At 42.7% G+C, this 23,337-nt stretch overlaps 1 protein-coding gene across 1 annotated transcript in view; it reads right to left on the bottom strand.

Annotated features, from left to right (window-relative positions):
- Nucleotides 1-361: 361 nt before the first annotated feature.
- Nucleotides 362-23,337, bottom strand: part of LOC128685185 (insulin-like growth factor 1 receptor) — a 124,740-nt gene continuing 101,764 nt past the window's right edge. Inside the window, exons 12-13 of the mRNA XM_070082791.1 lie at nucleotides 19,280-19,482; nucleotides 362-1,321 (exon numbers count right to left, since the gene is read on the bottom strand). Coding sequence (XP_069938892.1) covers nucleotides 649-1,321; nucleotides 19,280-19,482 — 876 coding nt within the window. The 3' untranslated portion in view covers nucleotides 362-648. The remainder of the gene's footprint in view (nucleotides 1,322-19,279; nucleotides 19,483-23,337) is intronic.

The raw sequence follows: 23,337 nt of genomic DNA, 5'->3' as shown, positions 1-23,337 counted from the left end.
AGCTCCCCTTGAAGAGGGGAAGGAGATAAGAGATCTAATTCTTTGGATCAAGAGCCTTTTTACCATGCAAAAGGTTACTTCCCCTTTACATGGGCTTGAGTGTTATTTCTTGCAGCATCAAGACACCTCTTTTAAGACATATTAGTGTACAGCTTGACTGGAAAGGCAATCAACAAGAATTCTAATCTCAGGCTAAGTTGGTAGATAGAACCCTTAAAAATGTTCACAGAAAGAGCACACTAGTGTAGGGCACAGTGACATTGTTCCTATATAAAAGCCTCTTTGAACAGCAAGAAACTGCATGACTTATAACAGAAATAACATCAGAAATGCACAATTTTATTTGACAAATGTACACAATCTATATAAAATTTTTAGAGAACCATGCTACTACGTATTTACTTCGTCAGTTCAAACAACGAGCCATTACCACGTACTTGATACTTCGTAGTTACTTTTCAAAGTAGTTTTACACAACAATACAAAAGAATACACCCCAACCTTTATTCACTTTTTTTTATAAATATTAGACTGATATTTTTCCTTTAATTAAAGTGGAATGATGAAGGTGAAATATTTCTACTGCTAGAAACAAATATATTTTGGGTGATGAAATAATGTTACTACAACAAAGCATGAAATTAAAGATCAGTGGGAATTACAATAACTTTTTGAAGCTTTGGAACAGTTCAAGGCTGGGAATGATAAAGCTGGAAACTTTCCAATATCACTGGCTACAGTACTGGTGGAGATTGTGGTGGAAGAAAAACCTTGTTTCTTAATATGCACTACCAAGTTGCTTGGTGCCGGTGCAAGGTTTGTTAGTGTCTCTGCTTGGCTCTCTTCTTGATCTCTGTCTCTCATAACATTGTTTCTCCTGTTTTCTAAGGACTGTGGGTGGAAATCACTATTTTTAATAGCTGACAAAATTAAGTTACTTGAAGATTCTGTACTGCTTGTATTATTAGATGTCACACTATTAGGGGATGATGATTTAGCATGATGTTCCTGGCTAGTAGTACCTCTGGTGTTTGTGTCCATGTCATTATGCTGATTGAGTGAAAGTTCTTGGAGAACATCTGCATTAAATGAGAATGACTGCTTGGTATTTCTTGGGGAAGTTTGACAACGAAGCCGAAATGAAGGTCGCCATTTGAGGCCGGTTGCTGGTCTTGGTGGCAATGGTGGCCCTTTCAGGTTAGTAGGTGGAGGAGATGGTGTACTCAGTGGTGTAGTTATATTCTCATCTTCATTGTCTTGTATGGCTTCCACTAACTGTTTGTACTCTTGACCTTCAAGTGAGTGGTAAAAGGATATCATTCTGCGAATGAGACAAAATACATGACGTGTAAAACTACCCTGTATAATACTTATATATAATATTAATAAAAAACTTCTGGTCATATGAATCCAAGATCTCTCATAATATTTTATGTACTATGTTAGAAAAAAATACAGCTTAGTAAAGTGAGGATACAAACCCATGTGGCTGAAAACCAATATACTTCATGTAAGAAATAGATATAACTAACCCAGTACAACACTGTTATAATAAAAATAATGTATGAAAAACATTCTAAAACACTTTCTTTCAACACACCGGCGTATCCCACTGAGGCGGGGTGGCCCAAAAGGAAAAACGAAAGTTCCTCCTTTTACATTTAGTAATATATACAGGAGAAGGGGTTACTAGCCCCTTGCTCCCGGCATTTTAGTTGCCTCTTACAACACGCATGGCTTATGGAGGAAGAATTCTGTTCCGCTTCCCCATGGAGATAAGAGGAAATCAACAAGAACTAGAAAGAAAATAGAAGAAAACCCAGAGGGGTGTGTATATATATGCTTGTATATGTATGTGTAGTGTGACCTACGTGTAAGCAGAAGTAGCAAGACATGCTTGAAATCTTGCATGTTTATGAGACAGACAAAAGACACCAGCAATCCTACCATCATGTAAAACAATTACAGGCTTTCGTTTTACACTCACTTGGCAGGACGGTAGTACCTCCCTGGGCAGTTGCTGTCTACCAACCTACTACCTAGAATTCTAAAACACATGTTAATTAAAATCATACCAAAAACAATCTCACCCACTCATGAGGTAAACTTCAAGTTAGAGGACTGATAACTCTTCAAATGTTAACCCCCCCTGATGACAGGCTCTTTTTGTGGTGTGAATATTATGGTCTACAATGTCTTGGCCATATTAGATGAGCTTAGGCTCCCTCAGGAAGGCCATGACATGGAGTTGCCTAACTGAACACTATCCTGCATGTTTGGCATACATAACTAACAGTAAATTCTAGTTTCCTCTGGCTGGAAGTTGATAAGACCAGTATTGCCTAACTGCAGTCCACAGATAGGTAAAATGCTTCTTTGGTAGAAGGACGGAGCTCAGACAGGAGGTTCAGCACTGGCCCCACTGAATCAGTTGGTTTAGCATTGCTCTTTCCTGTCTGGTAAGAGCAATGTGTTGAGCTAGGGCCAAGCAAGCATCAATGAGTGGGCACCACTTTGAGCCTGTGGCTGCTGTTTAGCTCGTTTATGGTACCCATGCATACCTCTCTATTAACCCTGGGGTCATTTATTTCAGTCAGCTGTTAAGCTGACTAAAACAATGGGGATGGGGAGGGAGGGAGGGAGCTAGGGTGATTAAGTTATGGAAAATCATCTTCCTACACAACCTGTTGATGACCTCTGCACAATCTCGGACTTTCCTTGGAACCTGGTACCTCTTTCAGGCACTTTTGTTGCTTGACCCCAGTACTGATGTCACCATGACCTTTTTGATACCTCTGATCTTTGCACTACTTGAGACATGCTTCCAGTTTCTTCCTTGGGTTGTTTGCTCATCACAGGACAGAATGACTTAGACTATTATTATAATCAAAACTAAGTGCTAAACCCACAAGGGTCACAGAGTGCTGCACAGGCAGGATGTGCTGATGGTTTAATATGCTTGATCCGAGACTAGTGAGGGTAGAGTATAATGGAGGAAGAGTTCATAAGGGCAGTGAGGAGTGCTAAAGGAAGTATAATCAATGTGTAAGAAATCTGTTGCTGCCAAAAAGTCATAGAGGGAGTATGTGTCAAAGGTGGCACCATCAGCTAGGAGAGAAGATGAAGTAAGAGTGTTAAAGTGGTGACGACGTTGGAGGTAAATTCTGCGTGCTTGCTGATAAACAGGACAATCTAATCCAACAAAATATGGTAAACTAAAATTGGAATCTGACAATTCGCACAGAGCGGAACTGGGCATCTCTCCATGAGATACTCCTGAGATGTGTGTGCCTGATGTGAAGACAGGAATGCGTAGTCTCCTTACCATGACATCGATAAGAAGACCAGCATCCAAATCTTGGCTAGACAGAATGTAATTTGCTATGAATCAACACAGAGCACTGTTGTTGCCAATGATTGTGAAGGTGGCTAGAGATTACAGCAAAGTCAAGCATGTCCTAAATGAAACAAGCTGGGAAGATATCCTAAACAACACAGATCTGAACATTTGCCTAGAAAAAATGAACTCTGTGGTCCTTGAGATCTGCTCAAGACACATTCCATTAAGAAAAAGAAAGAGGAGATGTAAACTAGAGAGAGAGAGATGCTCCCTATACAGACGAAGGCGAAGAGTCACAGAGCTGCTGAGAGGGGCCAATATATCTGAAATACGAAGGGAGGCACTGGTCAATGAAAGTGCAACTATCGAACTTAAGCTAAAGGAATCTTACAGGAGACAAGAATCACAGGAAGAACTAAAAGCCATAAAGGAAATTGAAAAAAATCCAAAATACTTCTCTTATGCCAAATCTAAGGGAAAAACAACATCCAGTATTGGGCCCCTGCTTAGGCAGGCTGGGACATACACATGACAGCCAAGAAATGAGCGAGGTACTAAAGTTCCAATATGACTCGGTGTTCAGCGAGCCGCTGCCCAGATTAAGGGTCAACAATCCAAATGAATTCTTCATGAACAAAACCCAAAATTAGGTCATCTCAAAAATCTCAGATATTATCCCAACTCCACAAGACTTTGAAAAGGCAATAAATGACATGCCCATGCACTCTGCCCCGGGCCAGGTTCATGGAACTCTGTGTTCATCAAGAATTGCAAGAAGCCCCTATCACATGCCTTCAGCATTCTATGGAGGAGCATGGACATAGGGGTCATCCCACACACACTGGAAACAACAGACATAGCCCCACTCCACAAAGGTGGCAGTAAAGCAATTGCGAAGAACTACAGACTGATACCACTAACATCCCATATGATTAAAATCTTTGAGAGGGTTCTAAGAAGCAAGATCACCAACCACGTAGATACCCATCAGTTACACAACCCAGGGCAACGCGGGTTTACAGCAGGTCGCTCCTGCCTGTCCCAGCTACTGGACCACTATGACAAGGTCCTGGATGCTGTTGAGGATAAAGAAAATACAGATGTAGCATACACAGACTTTGCAAAAGCTTTCAATAAGTGTGACCATGGGGTAATAGCACACAAAATGCGTGATAAAGGAATAACGGGAAAAGTTAGTAGATGGATTTATAATTTCCTGACAAATAGAACACAAAGAATAATAGTAAAGTCCCAGGCAGCCACGGTGAAAAGCTCTGTTCCACAAAGCACAGTACTCGCTCCCATTCTATTCCTCATCCTCATTTTGGACATAGACAGACATGTAAGCCATAGCTCTATGTCTTCCTTTGCAGTTGACACGTGGGCTGCCATGGCAGTGACTTCTATCGAAGACACCGCAAGACTCCAAGCGAACATCAACCAAATCTTCAAATGGGCTACTCAAAACAACAAAGTTCAACGAGGAGAAATTTCAACTACTCAGATGTGGAAAACTTGAGGAAATTAAAAATGTATCAGGGTATACTACAAATTCTAACCATACAATAGAGCAAAAAAGAAATGTGAAGGACCTGGGAGTGACTATGTCAGAGGATCTTGCCTTCAAAGACCTCAACAATGTATCTACCTCATCTGCTAGGAAAAAGATAGGATGCATAATGAGAACCTTCAAAACTAGGGACACAAAGCCCATGATGATTCTCTTCAAATCGCTTTTTCTCTCTAGGCTGGAATACTGCTGTACACTAATGACCACCTTCAAGGCTGGAGATATTGCAAAACTGGAGAGTATACAAAGAACTTTCATGGCACACATAAGTATGATAAGGCACCTAAATTACTGGGAATGGCTGAAGATCCTTGATCTGTATTCCCTGGAATGCAGATGAGAGAGATACATGATAATATACACTTGGAAGGTCCTGGAGGGATTGGTACCAAACCTGCACATGAAAATCACTCCCTATGAAAGCAAAAGACTCGGCAGGAGATGTAACATTCCCTCGATGAAAAGTAGGGGCACCACGAGTACATTGAGAAAACACAATAAGTGTCCAGGGCCCAAGACTGTTCAACTGCCTCCCGGCATACATAAGGGGGATTACCAATAGACCCCTGGCTGTCTTCAAGAAGGCACCGGACAGGCACCTGACCAACTGGGTTGTGGTCCGTACATCAGTTTGTGTGCAGCCAGCAGTAAAAGCCTGGTTGATCAGACCCTGATACACCATGAGGCCTGGTCTCAGACTAAGCCGTGGGGGCGTTGACCCCTGAAACCCTCTTCAAGTAAAACAAGTCTGAGTATTTAATACTTTATATGAAACTGGAAGGTCATGTACCACTGACTGTGTAGCAGAGTCTGCCTGCTCACTGCCCTAAACATCAACATGACCAGGGACTCAGCAGAAATTGTTTTCTGCTGGGTCCCTGGTCATGTTGATGTTTAGGGCAGTGAGCAGGCAGACTCTGCTACACAGTCAGTGGTACATGACCTTCCAGTTTCATGTGGACACAATATGTATAATAGCCATGAGAATTGCATACAGTTCAGTTGTAAAAATGCTAGCTAAGTCTAATAAATGACCTCGCACAACACTGTTCAGAAACACTACTGCAAACCTGACACAGTCAGAGGATTTAGAACCATCAGTGTAAGCTGCAATGGCAGGAGAACGAGACCATTAGTGGTTAAGAAAAAGTGAGCGAGAAGCAACTGAGGGATTTGAGTTTTCGCACATGGCAGTGGGGAAGAGCAGATTTCAACTGTCAGAACCTCCCAAGGGAAAAAGAAAAGTTAGAGGGGGCAACTGAAAAGAAGTCAAGAGCAAGAGAAAATGAAGAGAAAAGGGATGGAGTAAATATGGGCGGCAATCAAATAATGTCTTACTATCCCGTATGCAGAAGGATCATGGAAGTCATGAGAGAGGACAAAATAATGGAGGCACTGGGCATCACACTGATCGTTCAAGGTTGGAACATTTGCCTCTGCATATAGGCTCTCGACAGGGAAGGAGCGAAAAGCACCTAAACATAAATGTAATCCCTGATGATGGATGGGATCAAGTTTAGAAAGGTTGTGGCAGAAGGCACAGAATATATCTCATCCCACAGTCTAGTTTTGGAAAAATTAGGGCTGAATGTAGTTGAGTGTCTGATGATTTGCCCCCAGTTATGGCAAGTTACTCTCAGGTAGGTAATGTGAGGTTTCCAGGACAGTTGGCGATCAAACAGAAGGCCGAGAAATCTGACTGTCACATTCAGGGATACAGGCGTCGTACAGATACAATGAAGTATCAGAAACCACAGAACATCTAGTGAAATAATTTCTTGCATTTTAGTATCAGAAAATTTAAACCCATGAGTAGTGGCCCAATGGAAAACACAGATGAAAGCATTCTGTAGTGAGGCTGATACAAGGCTACAGTCAGCACCTGCACAAGCTATAGAAAAGTCATTAACATGAAATAATGACCAAATATTAGATAGGAGAACAGATGCCAGATCATTTATAGCAAGTAGAAAAAGAGTGGTGTTAAGGACACATCCCTAAGGGACACCTTCAGCAAATTATTAACTCGAACATGGGTTAATAATTTACATTTGCTCTTCCTCACTTCCATGTACAACAGCTCACTTGCCTCCTACAAGTGGGTGACAGTAAATGAAGACAAAAATGGGTGTCAGAGGTCGTATAAGCTGATATAGCTGCAAGTCTTTGCAAAGAAATAAAATCTTTATTCTTTTTTGACTAGGAGGCAGCAGACAGCATGATGCAAGAGGTGGATGGAGCAGCATGAGGAGAGAATGGTAAAACTGGCAAAATGAGCTAGCAGAGTCCAGGGAGGAAGGAATCCTGATAGGGATAGGGAAGGGGACTAGTGGCAGTATTGGGGGAGGGGGGGGAATAATGGATTTCCACTGTCACAGAAGCAGAAGGTAAGGAGCAAGACAGAGAGATAGGAAAAGTTAAGAATGGAGGAACAATAGGTTGGAAGGAAATTTTGGTGATTGGAGGAGTTTTGGGTTTTTGGAGAAAGAGATGAAAGCCTAGTTCGGAAAGGCTGTATGGCGAAAGAAACATGGAAAATGGAAGATTATAGCATTCACTTTTATTTACAACCCCATCTATAACCTTGTTAAATGACTGCTGATATCACTGCATCCATGGCCATGTCCTTCCCACTTTTCCTGGATAATAGTCACCCTCCCTACCACAGTACTCTGTATATACCTAGCCTGAGCCTCACTCTTTGCACAAAAACTCCTAACTACTTTTAGAAACCTACATCCTATTCCATATATGTATGTGCAATATCTGACACATGGCTCCCCTATCCACCCTATCACATGCCTTTTCTAAATTCATAAATGTAACAAACAGCTCTTACCCTTATTTAAGTAATATTCACTCGTGTGATTCATTATGAACACTTGGTCTACACATCGCATACTTCCTAAATCCTAATTCTTCCGCTGAAATCATACTCTGTCTTACCCCTAGTCCTTTCAATATTAATATTATTATTATAGTAATCTAAAAGAAGCACTAAGCCACAAGGGCTATACAGCGCTGCAGGGTAGGGAAGGAAGCGAGGGTATTGGGCGGCAGGAGGCGGGAGGGATGATCAGTAGGTTACAGAAAACAGCGGGGCAGGGGATAGTACGGGGGTAGAGGGTAGCAAGAGATTGAGGTAGAAAGGGCTGAAGGTATCATCAGAGTTTGTGAAGTAAGTCAGTTGTTGTCAAAAAGTCAATGAGAGAGTCCGGATGAAAGGTGGGTCCATCAGCGTGAAGGGAAGGTAAAGAGAGAGCAGCGGAGTGAAAACGATGATGGAGGTAAATTCTGCGTGCTCGTTGATAAAGTGGGCAGTCCAACAGAATGTGGCTGACTGATAATGGAACCTGACAATTCTCACAGAGAGGAGCAGGGCGCCTCTCCATGAGATATCCATGAGTAAGACGAGTATAGCCAATCCGAAGATGGGAGAGAGTAGTCTCCCAACCTCGACACTGGTGACAAGAAGACGGCCAGTAACCTATACTCGGTTTAATAGATTGAAGTTTGTTACTGAGTAGAGTAGACCAATGTTGTTGCCAACGGGTGTGAAGGTGGGTAGCTATTGCAGCAAAATAGTCCGTAAATGGAACAACTCTATATGAAAATGGTAGGTCATGTACTGCTGATCGTGCAGCAGTGTCTGCCTGTTCATTGCCCTGTATGTCAACATGACCAGGGACCCAACAAAAAACAATATCTTTATGCTTGGTAGAGATGCGGCGTAGCCAAAGTTGGATACGGAGGACTAAGGGGTGAGGTGTATCAAATTTATGTATAGCCTGTAAAGCACTAAGGGAGTCTGAGACAACCACAAGTGATGACACAGGCGTAGATGCAATACGGATAAGTGCTGCAAGAATGGCATACAATTCAGCAGTAAAAATACTAGCCGAAGATAGTAAATGCCCTCGTACGACGCTGTCCAGAAACACTGCTGCGAATCCTACGTGGTCAGAAGACTTAGAGCCATCTGTGTACACTGCAATGGCATGAGAATGAGAGTGGAAGTGGTCAAGAAAAAGAGAGCGGGAAGCTACCGTAGACAGTTGGACTTTCGAGCAAGGGAGTGAGAAAAAACCGACTCGAACAGCTGGAACTTCCCAGGGGGGTAGGGAAAAGTGAGATGCAACATGAACATAGAAAGGTGGTAATTGAAGAGAAAACAAGAGCAAATATAGGCGAAGAGAGAAGGGACGGAGCAAACAGGGGCGGCAAACAAATAAAGAATGTCTACTAATATCAGTGACCATTCTATAAATGGAAGGATGGCGGAGATCATGAGAGTGTACATAGTAAGTGAAGGCAATGGGCATCACGGCGATCAGATAAGGATGGAACGTTCGCTTCTGCATAGAGGCTCTTGACAGGAGAAGAGCGAAAAGCACCAAGGCATAAACGCAATCCTTGGTGATGAATGGGGTTAAGGCTAGAGAGAGTAGCAGGAGAGGCCGCTGAATATATCTGGTCACCAAAATCAAGTTTCGATAAAATGAGAGTGGAATGTAGGCGAAGGAGAGTTCGACAATCAGCTCCCCATGAAAGCTGAGCAAGGGTTTTAAGAAGGTTCAGCCGGCTGTGACAAGTTGCCTTCAGAGAGGTAATGTGAGGTTTCCAGGATAACCTACGGTCAAAGAGGAGGCCTAGAAACCTGACTGTATCATGTTCAGGGATATGGGAGCCATAGAGGTACAAAGGATGATCGGAGATGACAGAGCATCTAGTGAAAGTAATTTGGTGAGTTTTGGTACTGGAAAATTTAAACCCATATGTGGTGGCCCAATTGGAAACACGGTCGACCGCATGCTGGAGAGAAACTGTAATGAGGTGACAGTCAGCGCCTGCACAAGCAATAGCGAAGTCATCAACATAGAGTGATGACCAAATACTGGATGGAAGACTAGAGGTCAAATCATTTATAGCAAGGAGAAAAAATGTTGTGCTCAGAACACATCCCTGGGGGACACCTTCAGCTTTGATAAAGTCCGGGGAGAGCACATTATTAACCCGAACACGGAAATGTCTTTCAGTTAAAAAGTTCTTAAGGAAATATGGTAGATTGCCTCGGAGGCCTAAGGAGTGGGCTTGGGCCAAAATATTATACCTCCAAGTTGTGTCATATGCCTTCTCAAGGTCAAAAAATATGGCAATAACTGAGTGGTTATTCGCAAAGGCATTACAAACATACGTATCCAAGTGTACTAAGGGGTCTATGGTATAACGGCCCTTACGAAAGCCATATTGACGAGTGGAGAGACTGTTGTGTGTCTCTAAATACCAGACTAAACGTCTATTTACCAGGCGTTCCATCACTTTGCAAACTGCACTGGTAAGAGCTATGGGATGATAGTGGGAGGCTTCATGTCCTGTAGTGCCCAGTTTGCGGAAAGGGAGAACAATGGCAGATTTCCACAGCTGTGGAAGAACTTCTTGTGACCAAATAAGATTGAAAAGGCGTAATAGGACTGCAAGGGCTGACTGATGTAAATGTTGTAGCATACAAATATGAATGTCATCGGGCCCAGCTGCCGATGATCGGCAAGCTGAGAGTGTTGCCTCCAGTTCAAGTGTAAAAGGCACATTATACTGTTCTTCTCTGAGAGAAGAAAAGTCCAAGGGTGCTAACTCTCTGGCAGACTTTGAGGAAAGAAACGAGGGGCATAGATGGAGCCCCTGAGAAATACGGACCAGATAATTGCCAATTTCAATGGCAACATCTAGTGGGTTTGCTATATCAACACCAGCAACCCGCAGAACAGGAGCCGGGTCAGGAGAATATTTACCACTCAGTTTTCATACTTTTCTCCAGACTGCACTCATAGAGGAAGCAGAGGTGATGGTGGAGACAATCTCGCTAGCAAGTGCGTTTAGCATCACGGATGACACGGCAAGCGATCGCACACTTCTGCTTAAAATCAAGTAGTCTCTTCGTGGTTCTATTGTACCAGTACCTGCCCCACGCAGCGCGTTTCAAACGTACTGCACGAGCACAAGCAGGAGACCACCAAGGCACGCATTTCTGAGAATGCCTGCCCGAAGTTTGGGGTATAGAATGTGAAGCTGCGGTTAAAACAGAGGACGATAAGAGGTGTAAAAGCTCATCAATGGAGGACGAAGAAGGAACCTCACTCAAAACAGTTAGTCATGGGTAAAGTTTCCAATTTGCCTGATCAAATTGCCAGCGTGGGTTACAAAGAGGTGGCAAATGTGAAGGGGAAGTAAGAATGATTGGGAAATGATCGCTGTCATGTAAATCCGGGAGAACAGACCAGGTGAAATCTAATGCGGCGGAGGAAGAGCCGACTGAAAGATCGACGCAAGAGAGAGTACGAGTCCGAGGATCAAAATGGGTGTGAGTACCTGTATTTAAAGCACGGAGGGGGTGGATAGCAAGAAAAGCCTCTAACTGAATGCCACGGGAATCACAGTGAGACCCCCCCAGACGAAATGATGGACATTAAAATCGCCAAGTAACAGAAGTGGTGGCAGTAATGACGAAACAAGAAAGGCAATATCTGGGATAGATAATGCCCGAGAAGGAGAGAGATACAAAGAACAGTGTGTATACCACCTACGCAAGTGGATATGGGCTGCTGTGTAATGCAGCAAAGTACGAACAAATAGCTGATGGTATGGAATATCAGTGCGTAGAAGAAGGGCACTTTCATTAAAGGTCCCATCAGGAAAAGGATCTGAAGAATACAATAAATTATAGCCTGAGATGGGATAGATAATAGCAGAGTGTAATTCTGATTCCTGTAAGCAAACACCAACAGGGGAAAACTGGGAGAGCAACATCTGAAGCTCACCCCGATTACCCGAGGCCACGTATATTCCACTGTAAATAGGCCATGATTGGCAATGATAAAGATACCTGAAATCTGCAGGTAAGGGTACCTATGGACTAGAGGGGATAGAAAAGTCCACATGTGGTGGTAAAGGAAAACGTTCAAGCAGCGAAGGAATGGTGCGCTGTGAAGAAAGGAGTTGCGCAGATGGAGAAGAGGAAAGAGAAGGAACAGAGGGTGGATCAGTGTCCATTGATGGTTTGGTTTTTTAAATATATTCAGAGATTGCTTCAAGTGTTTCGGAGTTCAGAGACGTTGTATGAGAGACAATATTGGAGATGGAAGGAGCAGGAGTTTGAGTAAAGATCGGAACTGTAATGGACTGTGCCAAGGTAGGGGGGGGGGGGCGAAAGGGTGGAGGGAACTGGAGAAGTGTGGGAGGGGACAGAAGAGGCAGAAACCTGGGAGGTGGCAGAAGAGGAAGAAATTTGGGAGGGGACAGGGGAAGAAGGCACAGTACGAGGAGGATGAACCTCCACACTTGTAACAGAGCCAGTGGAAGGGGAAGACCCAGGAACAGAGACTGGGAAGGTAAAATGTGGAGGTGGATGAAGGGAAGGAGGGGTTAAAGGGGATTTTCTGGGCCTCTGAGAAGTAGAGGGACGATTGGGAGGTGGTGTCGTATGAGGTCTTGTTGATACCGGGGTTTGTGAGGAAGAACACGAAGAAGTGAGGACAGACTGAGGACAGCAAAAGAATTAGATACAGGAGTGACTATGGGACTGGCAACCGCAGAGGAGGCTGCAGAAGATGGGACCCCAGAAGTGGGAGGTGTTTAGAAAGACGAGAATAAGAAACACGGGGTAGTCTCCCTTGGAGGCAGAGATGAGAAACTGCCATAGCATAAGGGAGACCTTGTGCCTCTTTGAGGTAACGAATTTCCCACTCATTTAGTAGACCTGGCAACGGCGAGAGTATGAAGGGTGAGCCTCATGACAATTAACCCTTTGAGGGTTTTCGTCGTACTAGTACGTCTTACGCATAGGGGTTTTTGACGTACTAGTACTCATAAATTCTAGCGGCCTCAAATCTAGTGGGAGAAAGCTGGTAGGCCTTCATATGAAAGAATGGGTCTATGTGGTCAGTGTGCACAGTCTGAAAAAAATCCTGCAGCACACAGTGCATAATGAGAAAAAAAAAACTTTGACCATTTTTTTTTAATAAATCAGCGACTTTGCAGTGTATTTTCGTATGGTATTTATTGTTGTATTCTAGTTTTCTTGGTCTCATTTTATAGAATGGAAGACATATTACAGAAATTGAGATGATTTTGACTGGTTTTACAAAGAAAGGTGCCTTGAAATTGAGCTCAAAGTAGCAGAAATGTTCGATTTTTACCAAACTTCAAAAGTAAACAAATCGTGCCAAGCATGCAATACACGTCAACTGGTGAGTCTAATATTCTTTCACAAGTGCACCAATAATATTTATACCATTTTTTACACTAATGCAGTAGTCTGCATAACAGTAAATCTTATATTTTTTGTGAAAATAAAAATTCAAAGTGGAAAGCAAAAGAATATAAGAGTGGCCTTGAGACGTGACTAATGACTAGAGGAAATGTCATTTTAGTGCCAGGAATGTCTTTCTTGTTTATTCTGGACCCTATTCGGAAATTGGCATCTTTTGAAATTTGTGTGAAATTGGCAAAATTGCTAAATTCTCACCACTGTACTGGATAGTTGAATTTCATAAATGAGTGGTTTCTTGCACCCATTCGATAGAAAAAATGGAGTTCTAGCGAAATATTCATGTTTTTTGTCGACTAGTACAGTGAAATTGGCCGAAAATGGGGCTCAAAGTGGGCAAAATCACCGATGCGTAAACATCGCCGAGACCGCTAACTTTGCGAGAGCATAATTCCGTAAGTTTTCTATCAAATTTCAAACTTTTGGTGTCTTTATGATCGGGAAAAGATTTTCTATCTTTTCATAAGAGAAAATAATTTTTTTTTTTTTTAAATTTGGCCGACCCTGAGAACGAGTTTCGGAGAGGGCCTGTCGACCCTCAAAGGGTTAAGGTAAGAGGGAGTTCGACTGCAAGGCATATTAGAATGGTCATTGGCACCACAGACTGGGCATTCGGCTATAGATCTGCAATATTTTGCTGGATGGCCAAATCACCAGCAATTCCTACACTGTTGCGGTGTAGGGATCACCTACCGAACTTGTAACCGATGTCCTGCTACATAAACAGAGGATGGGAGCTCATGGCTGTCAAAAGTTAAACGAGCCACATTGCAAGGGTATCTATCATCTTCGCCCGCGAGCAGGAAGAACATAAGTGTCTACCTTGAAAATTGGGAGATCTTGGAGTTCCAGCTGTTCGAGAATGTCATTTATTTATTTATTTATTTATTTTATAATTTGAACATACATACAGAGGTACAAAAAAATACAGGTAAGAGCAGCATGACTAAGCCACTTGTATGCATAGCATTACGGGCAGGCTTAAAATTAACTTAAGATTAACTAAGCAATGATGTAATCAGTGATAAAACATTATTGTAAACAGATAACAATAAAGCACAAATGAGTATTACAAAGACAGGTCATATGGTTGCATGCATTGCTGTACATTCAGTAGAATGGAGTATTCTGTTAGGTAGTGTATTTAAAAAATAACAAAGTTAGATTGGGTCTTAGGTTTAACATTTATGTGATATAATTGTGAAAAACATTTAAGATAAACAATTTATAAGGTTCAGTTATTCAGTATTTATTTGGTTTTGGGTGAGTAAGTGATCTTTGAGAAGAGACTTGAATTTATAAACAGGTAGTGTTTCTTTTATATTTGCAGGTAATGAATTCCAGATTTTAGGGCCTTTTATGTGCATTGAGTTTTTGCATAGCGTGAGATGGACACGAGGAACATCAAAGAGTGATCTGTGCCTTGTGTTATGGTCATGTGTTCTGTTGAGGTTGGCAAGGAGAAGTTTGAGGGGAGGGTTAATATCAGAGTTAAGTGTTCTATGTATGTAATAGGTGCAGTAATAAGTATGGATGTTTTGTATGGTTAGTAGATTTAGTTTTTTGAATATTGGTAGTGTGTGCTGCCTGTAGTGGGAATTTGTTATCATTCTGACTGCAGCCTTTTGTTGGGTAATTAGTGGTCTGAGATGGTTAATTGTTGTTGAGCCCCATGCACAAATTCCATAGGTGAGATAGGGGTAAATAAGAGAGTGATATAGGGCCAGGAGGGCTGACTGTGGAACATAGTACCGTATCTTCGATAGTATGCCTACGGTCTTCGAAATTTTCTTAGAAATTTGTTGTATATGTGTATGAAATTTGAGTCTATTATCAAGGTGGATTCCTAAGAATTTATCCTCTGTTAGCTTTGTGATAGGTGATCCGTTTATCATTATGTTAAGAGGGACATCTGTAGCTCTGTTACCAAACTGAATGAAGTAGGTTTTGTCAATGTTTAGTGTAAGTTTGTTAGTCCTCATCCAGGTAGATATTTTCTGTAATTCGGTATTAACAGTATTGGCTAGCATGACTGGGCTCGGGTGAGAGAAGACGTATGTAGTGTCATCTGCAAATAGTGTGGGTTTGAGTAATTGCAAAGCATTTGGTAGGTCATTTATGTATAGGAGAAAGAGAAGAGGGCCAAGGACACTTCCCTGTGGGACACCAACTGTAATTGGTTGTGCGGAAGAGTTTGCCCCATTTGTGTACACATATTGGCTTCTGTTGCTGAGGTATGACTTGAGGTAGTTGAGGGAGTGCCCTCTTATACCATAGTGTGACAATTTTATGTGGAGCAAGTCATGGTCGACTGTATCAAAAGCTTTACGTAAGTCAATGAAGTTCCTCAGTGGGACTTCTTTTTTCTCTACTGCAGTGTATATATGTTCTAGCATGTGTATAATAGCATCATTAGTATTTTTATTAGGCCTGAATCCAAATTGGCAGGGGTTGAGTATGTTTTGGGAGATGAGGTAGGAGTAGATTTGTTTATGAATTAATTTTTCGAAGATTTTTGAGAGAGGGTGTAAGTTGGATATTGGCCTATAGTTATTCAATTCTGTTTGGTCTCCTCCTTTATGGATCGGGGTGACCCTTGCTATTTTGAGAACTGTAGGGAAGGTGGAGGATTCAATGGATTTGTTAAAGAGTGTTGCAATGATTGGTGATAGCACTTGTGACACTTTTTTGTATATAAAGGGTGGTAAGGTATTTAAATCTCCTGCCTTGTTTTTTAGTGTGTTGATAATAAGGGAGACTTCGTATGGGTTAGTCGGAGCTAGGAACAGTGTGTTCAGGTAGTTGCCAGTGAGGTAGTCATTTGGTGAGGTATCTGAGCTTGTGATTTTGTTGGAGAAGAAATCATTGAGTCTGTTTGCTGTTTCTGTTGGTGGGAGTTGGGGTTCATCTGATTTTGCTAATTTTATTTCGCTATTTCGTGATATCTTTTTTGTTCCTAGAATTTCTGATAGGGTTTTCCAGGTCTTTTTTATATCACCTCGTAAGTTGGATAATCTGTTCTCATAATACAATTTTTTTGCCCTTCTTATCAGGCTGGTTAGGATTGACGAGTAACATTTTGTTTGGTCTCTGGTTATGTGACCCATTCTGTACTGTTTTTCGTATAGGTGTTTTGTATTTATGGATTTGAGAATGCTGGGTGTTAGCCAGGGACTGTTCAGTCTCTTAGCTGTCATCTGTTTAGTTTTTTTAGGGCAGTGCTTGTTATAGAGGTATTGGGTCTTTTTTAGAAAATTATTAATACATTCGTCAATATCTGTATAGATTTCCAGCTCAGTGTGCCAGTCAATGTTTGTTACTGCTGTTGTGAAGTTATTAATGGCTGCCTCATTGTGAAGTCTGAAGGTGACTTTAGTAGTGTCTTGGGGTAATTTACCAAGAGTTGTTATGAGGAAAGTAGGGTAGTGGTCTGTGGTATTATTTGTGATTATGCCTGATTTTAAAGGGGATATGGTGTTGGTCCAGATGTGGTCAAGTAGGGAAACACTAGTCTCTGTAACTCTTGTAGGTTTTGTTACTGTTGGTAGCAACATGCAGTTACTCATTGTGTTTGTGAATTCAGTAACATTTGGGTCCTGGTCTTGCAGGAGATTTATATTGAAGTCACCTGAAAGTAGTAAGTGATCTTTGTTCATGCGTGCATCAGTTATCATACTTCCTAGGTTTTGACTAAATTGGCTAATGTTTGACTGTGGAACTCTGTAGATGTTTATCAATGTGAGAGGTTTTTGTAGGTATTTGGATTTGAATTTAGCTATTATATATTCCCCATGTTCATCCCTTGTGCAAGTATTAGTGATACATTCTAGTTGGTCTGAGTAGTATATAGCTGTGCCACCCCCTTGTTGGTCTGGCCTACAGTTGTGTATGGCTGTGTAACCAGGAATGGCATAGACATCAGTAGTATCAGGCTTTAGCCAGGTTTCAGTTAGTGTAATGATGGACATATTGGCATGCAAGGAATTTAGTAATGCTATGAGGTCATCGTAATGCTTGCTTAAAGATCTGATATTGTAGTTAAAGATAGTTATGTTGTTGTTGGCTCTGAGAAGTGCCTTTGATTGTTCTGCTGTGTAGTAATTACAGTAACTGTTTGATTCATTTAAGTCATTAAATAAGAGGTTGGTATCAGGATCAATGGTATCAGGATTCACTACAAATCATAAGATTTGTAGTGAATCTATAGTTAGAATTAAGTATAAAACAAAGTAAATAGTCTAAAGCTAAAAAATTGCCACATGTCTGGAAATTCTGTTGGACTATGGTATGGGGCAGAATAACAGTACCACTACAAGAATTTTGGGAATGATGTTTTTCGATAGTGATACGAATAGTATCAATATGTGAAAGAGAAAGATCATGAGCTCGGGTAGAATTCTGGACTGTGATGATGCGCGTACCACTCTTAAGAGCATGAAAGGAAATATCTCCACTAACATGGTGTAGGAGCGCTTTGCCAATACTATGGTCGGAAAGATAGGCAGTAGAAGAAGTCGGTCTTAAAGTAAAGAATTTAGTCCATTGTGTGGTCTGAAACTGAGTGTGGAGAGGGAGTGCATGACGTGTTGGTCTTTTCCGAGTAGAATGGGAAGGTAACGAAGTAACATCATCAGGAGATTGTCGTTGGCATTTAGAAGTGGGACCAGAGTCGGTCCGACGTGGGATGGGCTGGCGATTCGAAAACTGCCGCACCGTAGAGGGAGAGGCCGGAAGCATAGTCAAAGGAGAGCGGAGGTCAGACAAATCAAAGGAGTCAGTCGAAACCCCGGCACCTGAAGCAGGTGACGAAACAGCACCAGCAAGAGGTACAGGGGTCTTAGGAGTGTCCAAAGAGTGGCCAAAAGACGAGGCGAGGTCAGAACAGGGTGCGGTAACAATAAGGGGCCTGGGGGGGTAGCAGGGTCATGGATTTGGGACTCCATGGTTAGGTTACTTCTTTCATTTTGTTTATAAGAAAAAAAGAAAGAAGAAAAGAAAATAAAAATAAAAAAAAGAATAAAAAAAGGGGGGACCGGGGAGGGATAGTTCCCAGGAGGAATGAAAGGGCCGAAAATCTCCCTCCGCGCCCAAGAGGACCTCAGCACCGCAAGTAACGCAGATGCAGCATGGAACCCGTGCCATACCCTACCCTTCATGCCAGTAAACCAGCAATCCGGGATAGCAACCTCACATCTGCCGAGCTACCTCGGTGGACAAAAGAGAGGGCGGCCGGATATCCGCCACAAAGCATACCTCCTTCGGCCACCACCCCTGGAATCCGAAAGGTGGCTTCCAGAGATACACCTGTTGCCCGAAAGACACCCAAAGCCACCCTCCAGGATACCGGAGAGGGATCGGGACATCCCCAGGCGATCCAGATTCCACGGCAAACTACGCCACCGCCAAGAACCTCAACGGAATGGGATGGACCTCGGTACCCCTTCCCCTACCTAGGAACTAGCACGCCTGTGGGAAAAAAAACCAAAGGCCAAAAAGAGGAAGGGCAAAAGGGAGGGATGGGGAGGAGGAGGAGGAGGAAAGGAAAAAGGGAAGGATGGGGAGGATGGGATAGGGAAGGGGGGATTGGGGGGTAATTAGGTTCGGTCTGAGGAAGGAGACCGACAGGTCTAATTCCTCAGACCAAGAGCCTCTTCACCACACCAAGGAGCCCCCCTTGAAGAGGTTCAATAATAATAATTATTTCTATTGTAAACTTTAGCCTCAAATAATCCTTGCTCTCTCTTGTGTTGTCTTTTACTTTATACAAGGGACCTATGTACAGTATATTCTGTTAATCTATTGGCACCCTTTCTTCTCTTATGCACATGGCCATCTAGCCGTCAAGCAAGCAGATTAAAAAACAATCGAAAATGCAGTTTGCCCAAATTTTACAATCTTTTTTTTTTTTTTTAGATTTTTGGCATGCAATGCTATATGTTTAGTATATTACTTGATTTTTTTGAGTAACTGTTACTGGAGTGTACAATTTAAAAAATTGCCCAAACACAGATAAAACTCTGTAATAAAACTACATAAATTAATATACCTAAAATGTTGAAGAAAACAAGGAGAAGCATTTGGGAGCAATGCAGCAATTATCTGTGGAAAGTATGGCCTCTGGCAGCCATGAAATCTCCAGCAGCTCACTGTAATTTTTGCAAGGAAGGATGGAGTATCTCTGGGCAAGTCAGCTTCCAAGGAGTAACCATGACTGACCTCCTCCCACACCTTGCTGTTGTCCTCCAGGTGCTGTGGAAAAATACATACTCTGGTATTATATATACAGTGCCTCTTCACAACAAACAACTTTATCACTTACTGTCATCACAAGCTCTAAACAAACCTATTGCCTAAAGAAATTGAATGAAATAATATGTAAAAATTAAAAATACTTTGGTAAACACACTAAAATTATTGGGTAAAACAAAGCATCAAATAGGACACCAATAATGTATCCATTAAAATTTTAGACCCAAAGCAATAGTGACTCACAAAATTGTAATGAGACGATCATAAACAAACCATAGCACCAGTGGCTAACGTGACAGTCTGGAGTTTTGAGACTCTCTGATCGCGGGTTCTATCCCCGCCAGTGGTATGGTTTGTTTTCAAACCAACAGTATTTGACTACTTTAGCAGAGAGATAGAGAGAGAGAGAGAGAGAGAGAGAGAGAGAGAGAGAGAGAGAGAGAGAGTGTGTGTGTGTGTGTGTGTGTGTGTGTGTGTGTGTGTGTGTGTGTGTGTGTGTGTGTGTGTGTGTGTGTCTGTGTGTGTGTGTGTCTGTGTCTGTGTGTGTGTCTGTGTGTGTGTGTGTGTGTGTGTGTGTGTGTGTGTGTGTGTGTGTGTGTGTGTGTGTGTGTGAGAGTGAGTGAGGAGTGAGTGAGGAGTGAGTGTGAGTGTGTGAGAGTGTGTGAGAGTGTGTGAGAGAGTGAGAGTGAGAGTGAGAGAGAGTGAGAGTGAGAGAGAGTGAGAGAGAGTGAGAGAGAGAGTGAGAGAGAGTGAGAGAGAGAGAGAGAGAGAGAGAGAGAGAGAGAGAGAGAGAGAGAGAGAGAGAGAGAGAGAGAGAGAGAGAGTGAGAGAGAGTGAGAGAGAGTGAGAGAGAGTGAGAGAGAGTGAGAGAGAGTGAGAGAGAGTGAGAGAGAGTGAGAGAGAGAGTGAGAGAGAGAGTGAGAGAGAGTGAGAGTGAGAGAGAGTGAGAGTGAGAGTGTGAGAGAGTGAGAGTGTGAGAGAGTGAGAGTGTGAGAGAGTGAGAGTGTGAGAGAGTGAGAGTGTGAGAGAGTGAGAGTGTGAGAGAGTGAGTGTGTGAGAAAGCGTGTGTGTGTGTGTGTGTGTGTACTCACCTATTTGTGGTTGCAGGGGTCGAGTCATAGCTCCTGGCCCCGCCTCTTCACCGGTTGCTACTAGACCCTCTCTCTCCCCGCTCCATGAGCTTTATCAAACCTCGTCTTAAAACTGTGTATGGTTCCTGCCTCCACTACGTCATTTTCTAGGCTATTCCACTGCCTTACAACTCTATGACTGAAGAAATACTTCCTACTATCTCTCTGACTCATTTGTGTCTTCAACTTCCAATTGTGGCCTCTTGTTTCTGTGTCCCCTCCCTGGAACATCCTGTCCTTGTCCACCTTGTCTATTCCACGCAGTATTTTATATGTCGTTATCATGTCTCCCCTGACCCTCCTGTCCTCCAGTGTCGTCAGGCCGATTTCCCTTAATCTTTCTTCATAGGACATTCCCCTTAGCTCTGGAACTAACCTTGTTGCAAACCTTTGTACTTTCTCTAGTTTCTTGACGTGCTGTATCAAGTGCGGGTTCCAAACAGGTGCTGCATACTCCAGTATGGGCCTGACATACACGGTGTACAGTGTCTTGAATGATTCCTTACTAAGGTGTCGGAATGCTGTTCTCAGGTTTGCCAGGCGCCCATATGCTGCAGCAGTTATCTGATTGATGTGTGCTTCCAGAGACATGCTCGGTGTTATACTCACCCCAAGATCTTTCTCCTTGAGTGAGGTTTGCAGTCTTTGGCCACCTAGCCTATACTCTGTCTGTGGTCTTCTGTGCCCTTCCCCTATCTTCATGACTTTGCATTTGGCAGGATTAAATTCGAGAAGCCATTTGCTGGACCAGGTGTCCAGTCTGTCCAGGTCTCTTTGAAGTCCTGCCTGGTCCTCATCAGATTTAATTCTCCTCATTAACTTCACATCATCTGCAAACAGGGACACTTCTGAGTCTAACCCTTCCGTCATGTCGTTCACATATACCAAAAATAGCACTGGTCCTAGGACCGACCCCTGTGGGACCCCGCTCGTCACAGGTGCCCACTGTGATACATCATTACGTACCATGACTCGTTGTTGCCTCCCTGTCAGGTATTCTCTGATCCATTGCAGTGCCCTTCCTGTTATATGCGCCTGATGCTCTAGCTTCTGCACTAATCTCTTGTGAGGAACTGTGTCAAAGGCCTTCTTGCAGTCCAAGAAGATGCAATCAACCCACCCCTCTCTCTCTTGTCTTACTTCTGTTATTTTATCATAAAACTCCAGAAGGTTTGTGACACAGGATTTGCCTTCCGTGAATCCGTGCTGGTTGGCATTTATACTCCTGTTCCGTTCCAGGTGCTCCACCACTCTCCTCCTGATAATCTTCTCCATAATTTTGCATACTATACACGTCAATGACACAGGTCTATAGTTTAGCGCCTCTTTTCTGTCTCCTTTTTTGAAAATGGGAACTACATTTGCCGTCTTCCATACCTCAGGTAGTTGCCCAGTTTCCAGGGATGTGTTGAAGATTGTGGTAAGTGGTACGCACAACATATCTGCTCCCTCTCTAAGGACCCATGGAGAGATGTTGTCCGGTCCCATTGCCTTTGAGGTATCGATGTTCCTTGTGTGTGTGTGTGTGTGTGTGTGTGTGTGTGTGTGTGTGTGTGTGTGTGTGTGTGTGTGTGAGAGAGAGTGAGTGAGGAGAGTGTGAGTGTGTGAGAGTGTGTGAGAGAGTGAGAGTGAGAAAGAGAGTGAGAGAGAGTGAGAGAGAGTGAGAGTGAGAGTGAGAGTGAGAGTGAGAGTGAGAGTGAGAGTGAGAGTGAGAGAGTGAGAGAGAGTGAGAGAGAGTGAGAGAGAGTGAGAGAGAGAGAGAGAGAGAGTGAGAGAGAGTGAGAGAGAGTGAGAGAGAGAGAGAGAGAGAGAGAGAGAGAGAGAGAGAGAGAGAGAGAGAGAGAGAGAGAGAGAGAGAGAGAGAGAGAGACAGAGACTCAACAATCAATATTTGCACCAATAACTCATTACAGTTGTGACCGGGTGTGGAAGTGTGAATTGCTCATTACTCTATAATTTGTTCATGATTGTAGCTATGTATAAACGTAAGTGACCATTCTTACAGGATTCATTACCTTTGTACCTAGTTCAGCTATCAAAACTTTGGAGGGCCAGTCCCTGGACCCATTATGTACCTCTGTAATCTTCTGGCTACTGCCCACAGGATGGGTATGGGGTGCATAATAAATATATTAAACAAAGATTTAGCAGCAACCACTAACTCCTTATAACTTCTTAATGAAAATATGCTGTTGTTGAAAAAGGGGGTAGATGTGTTGACAAAAAGGAGATCGCAAACCCTCGAAGAAGTGGAGAGGTGGTTGTTGTTTACTCAAAAACAGTTGGCAGGAGATAGTATTATGCAGTTGATAATATGTGAAAAAGCAAGGCAGCTGCATGACAATCTCGTTAACCCCTTGACTGTTGCAACTCTAAAGCCTGAGGTGTCTCCTGGTGTCGCACGAAAAAAAAAAAAACTTATGAAATGATAGAGAATCTTTTCCCGATTGTAATGACACCAAAAGAACGAAATTTGATGGAAAACTGATGGAATTACGCTCTCACGAGGTTAGCAACCTCGGCGATATTTACGAATCGGCAATTTTGCCCACTTTGAGCTCTATTTTTTGCTAATTCCATTGTTCCAGTCGACCAAACTCATAGCTATTTCTTTAGAACTCCATTTTTTTCTATCAACTGAGTACAAGAAACTGCCCATTTACCAATTTCAACTACCCAATAACGTGGTCAGAAATTTGCAATTTGGCCAAATTCACAAAAATTT

Source organism: Cherax quadricarinatus, chromosome 8, assembly GCF_038502225.1.
Source record: "Cherax quadricarinatus isolate ZL_2023a chromosome 8, ASM3850222v1, whole genome shotgun sequence".
In the NCBI taxonomy this organism is placed as follows: domain Eukaryota; kingdom Metazoa; phylum Arthropoda; class Malacostraca; order Decapoda; family Parastacidae; genus Cherax; species Cherax quadricarinatus.
The sequence above is the reverse complement of the archived record's forward strand: the minus strand, read 5'-3'. Positions and strand labels throughout refer to the sequence as shown.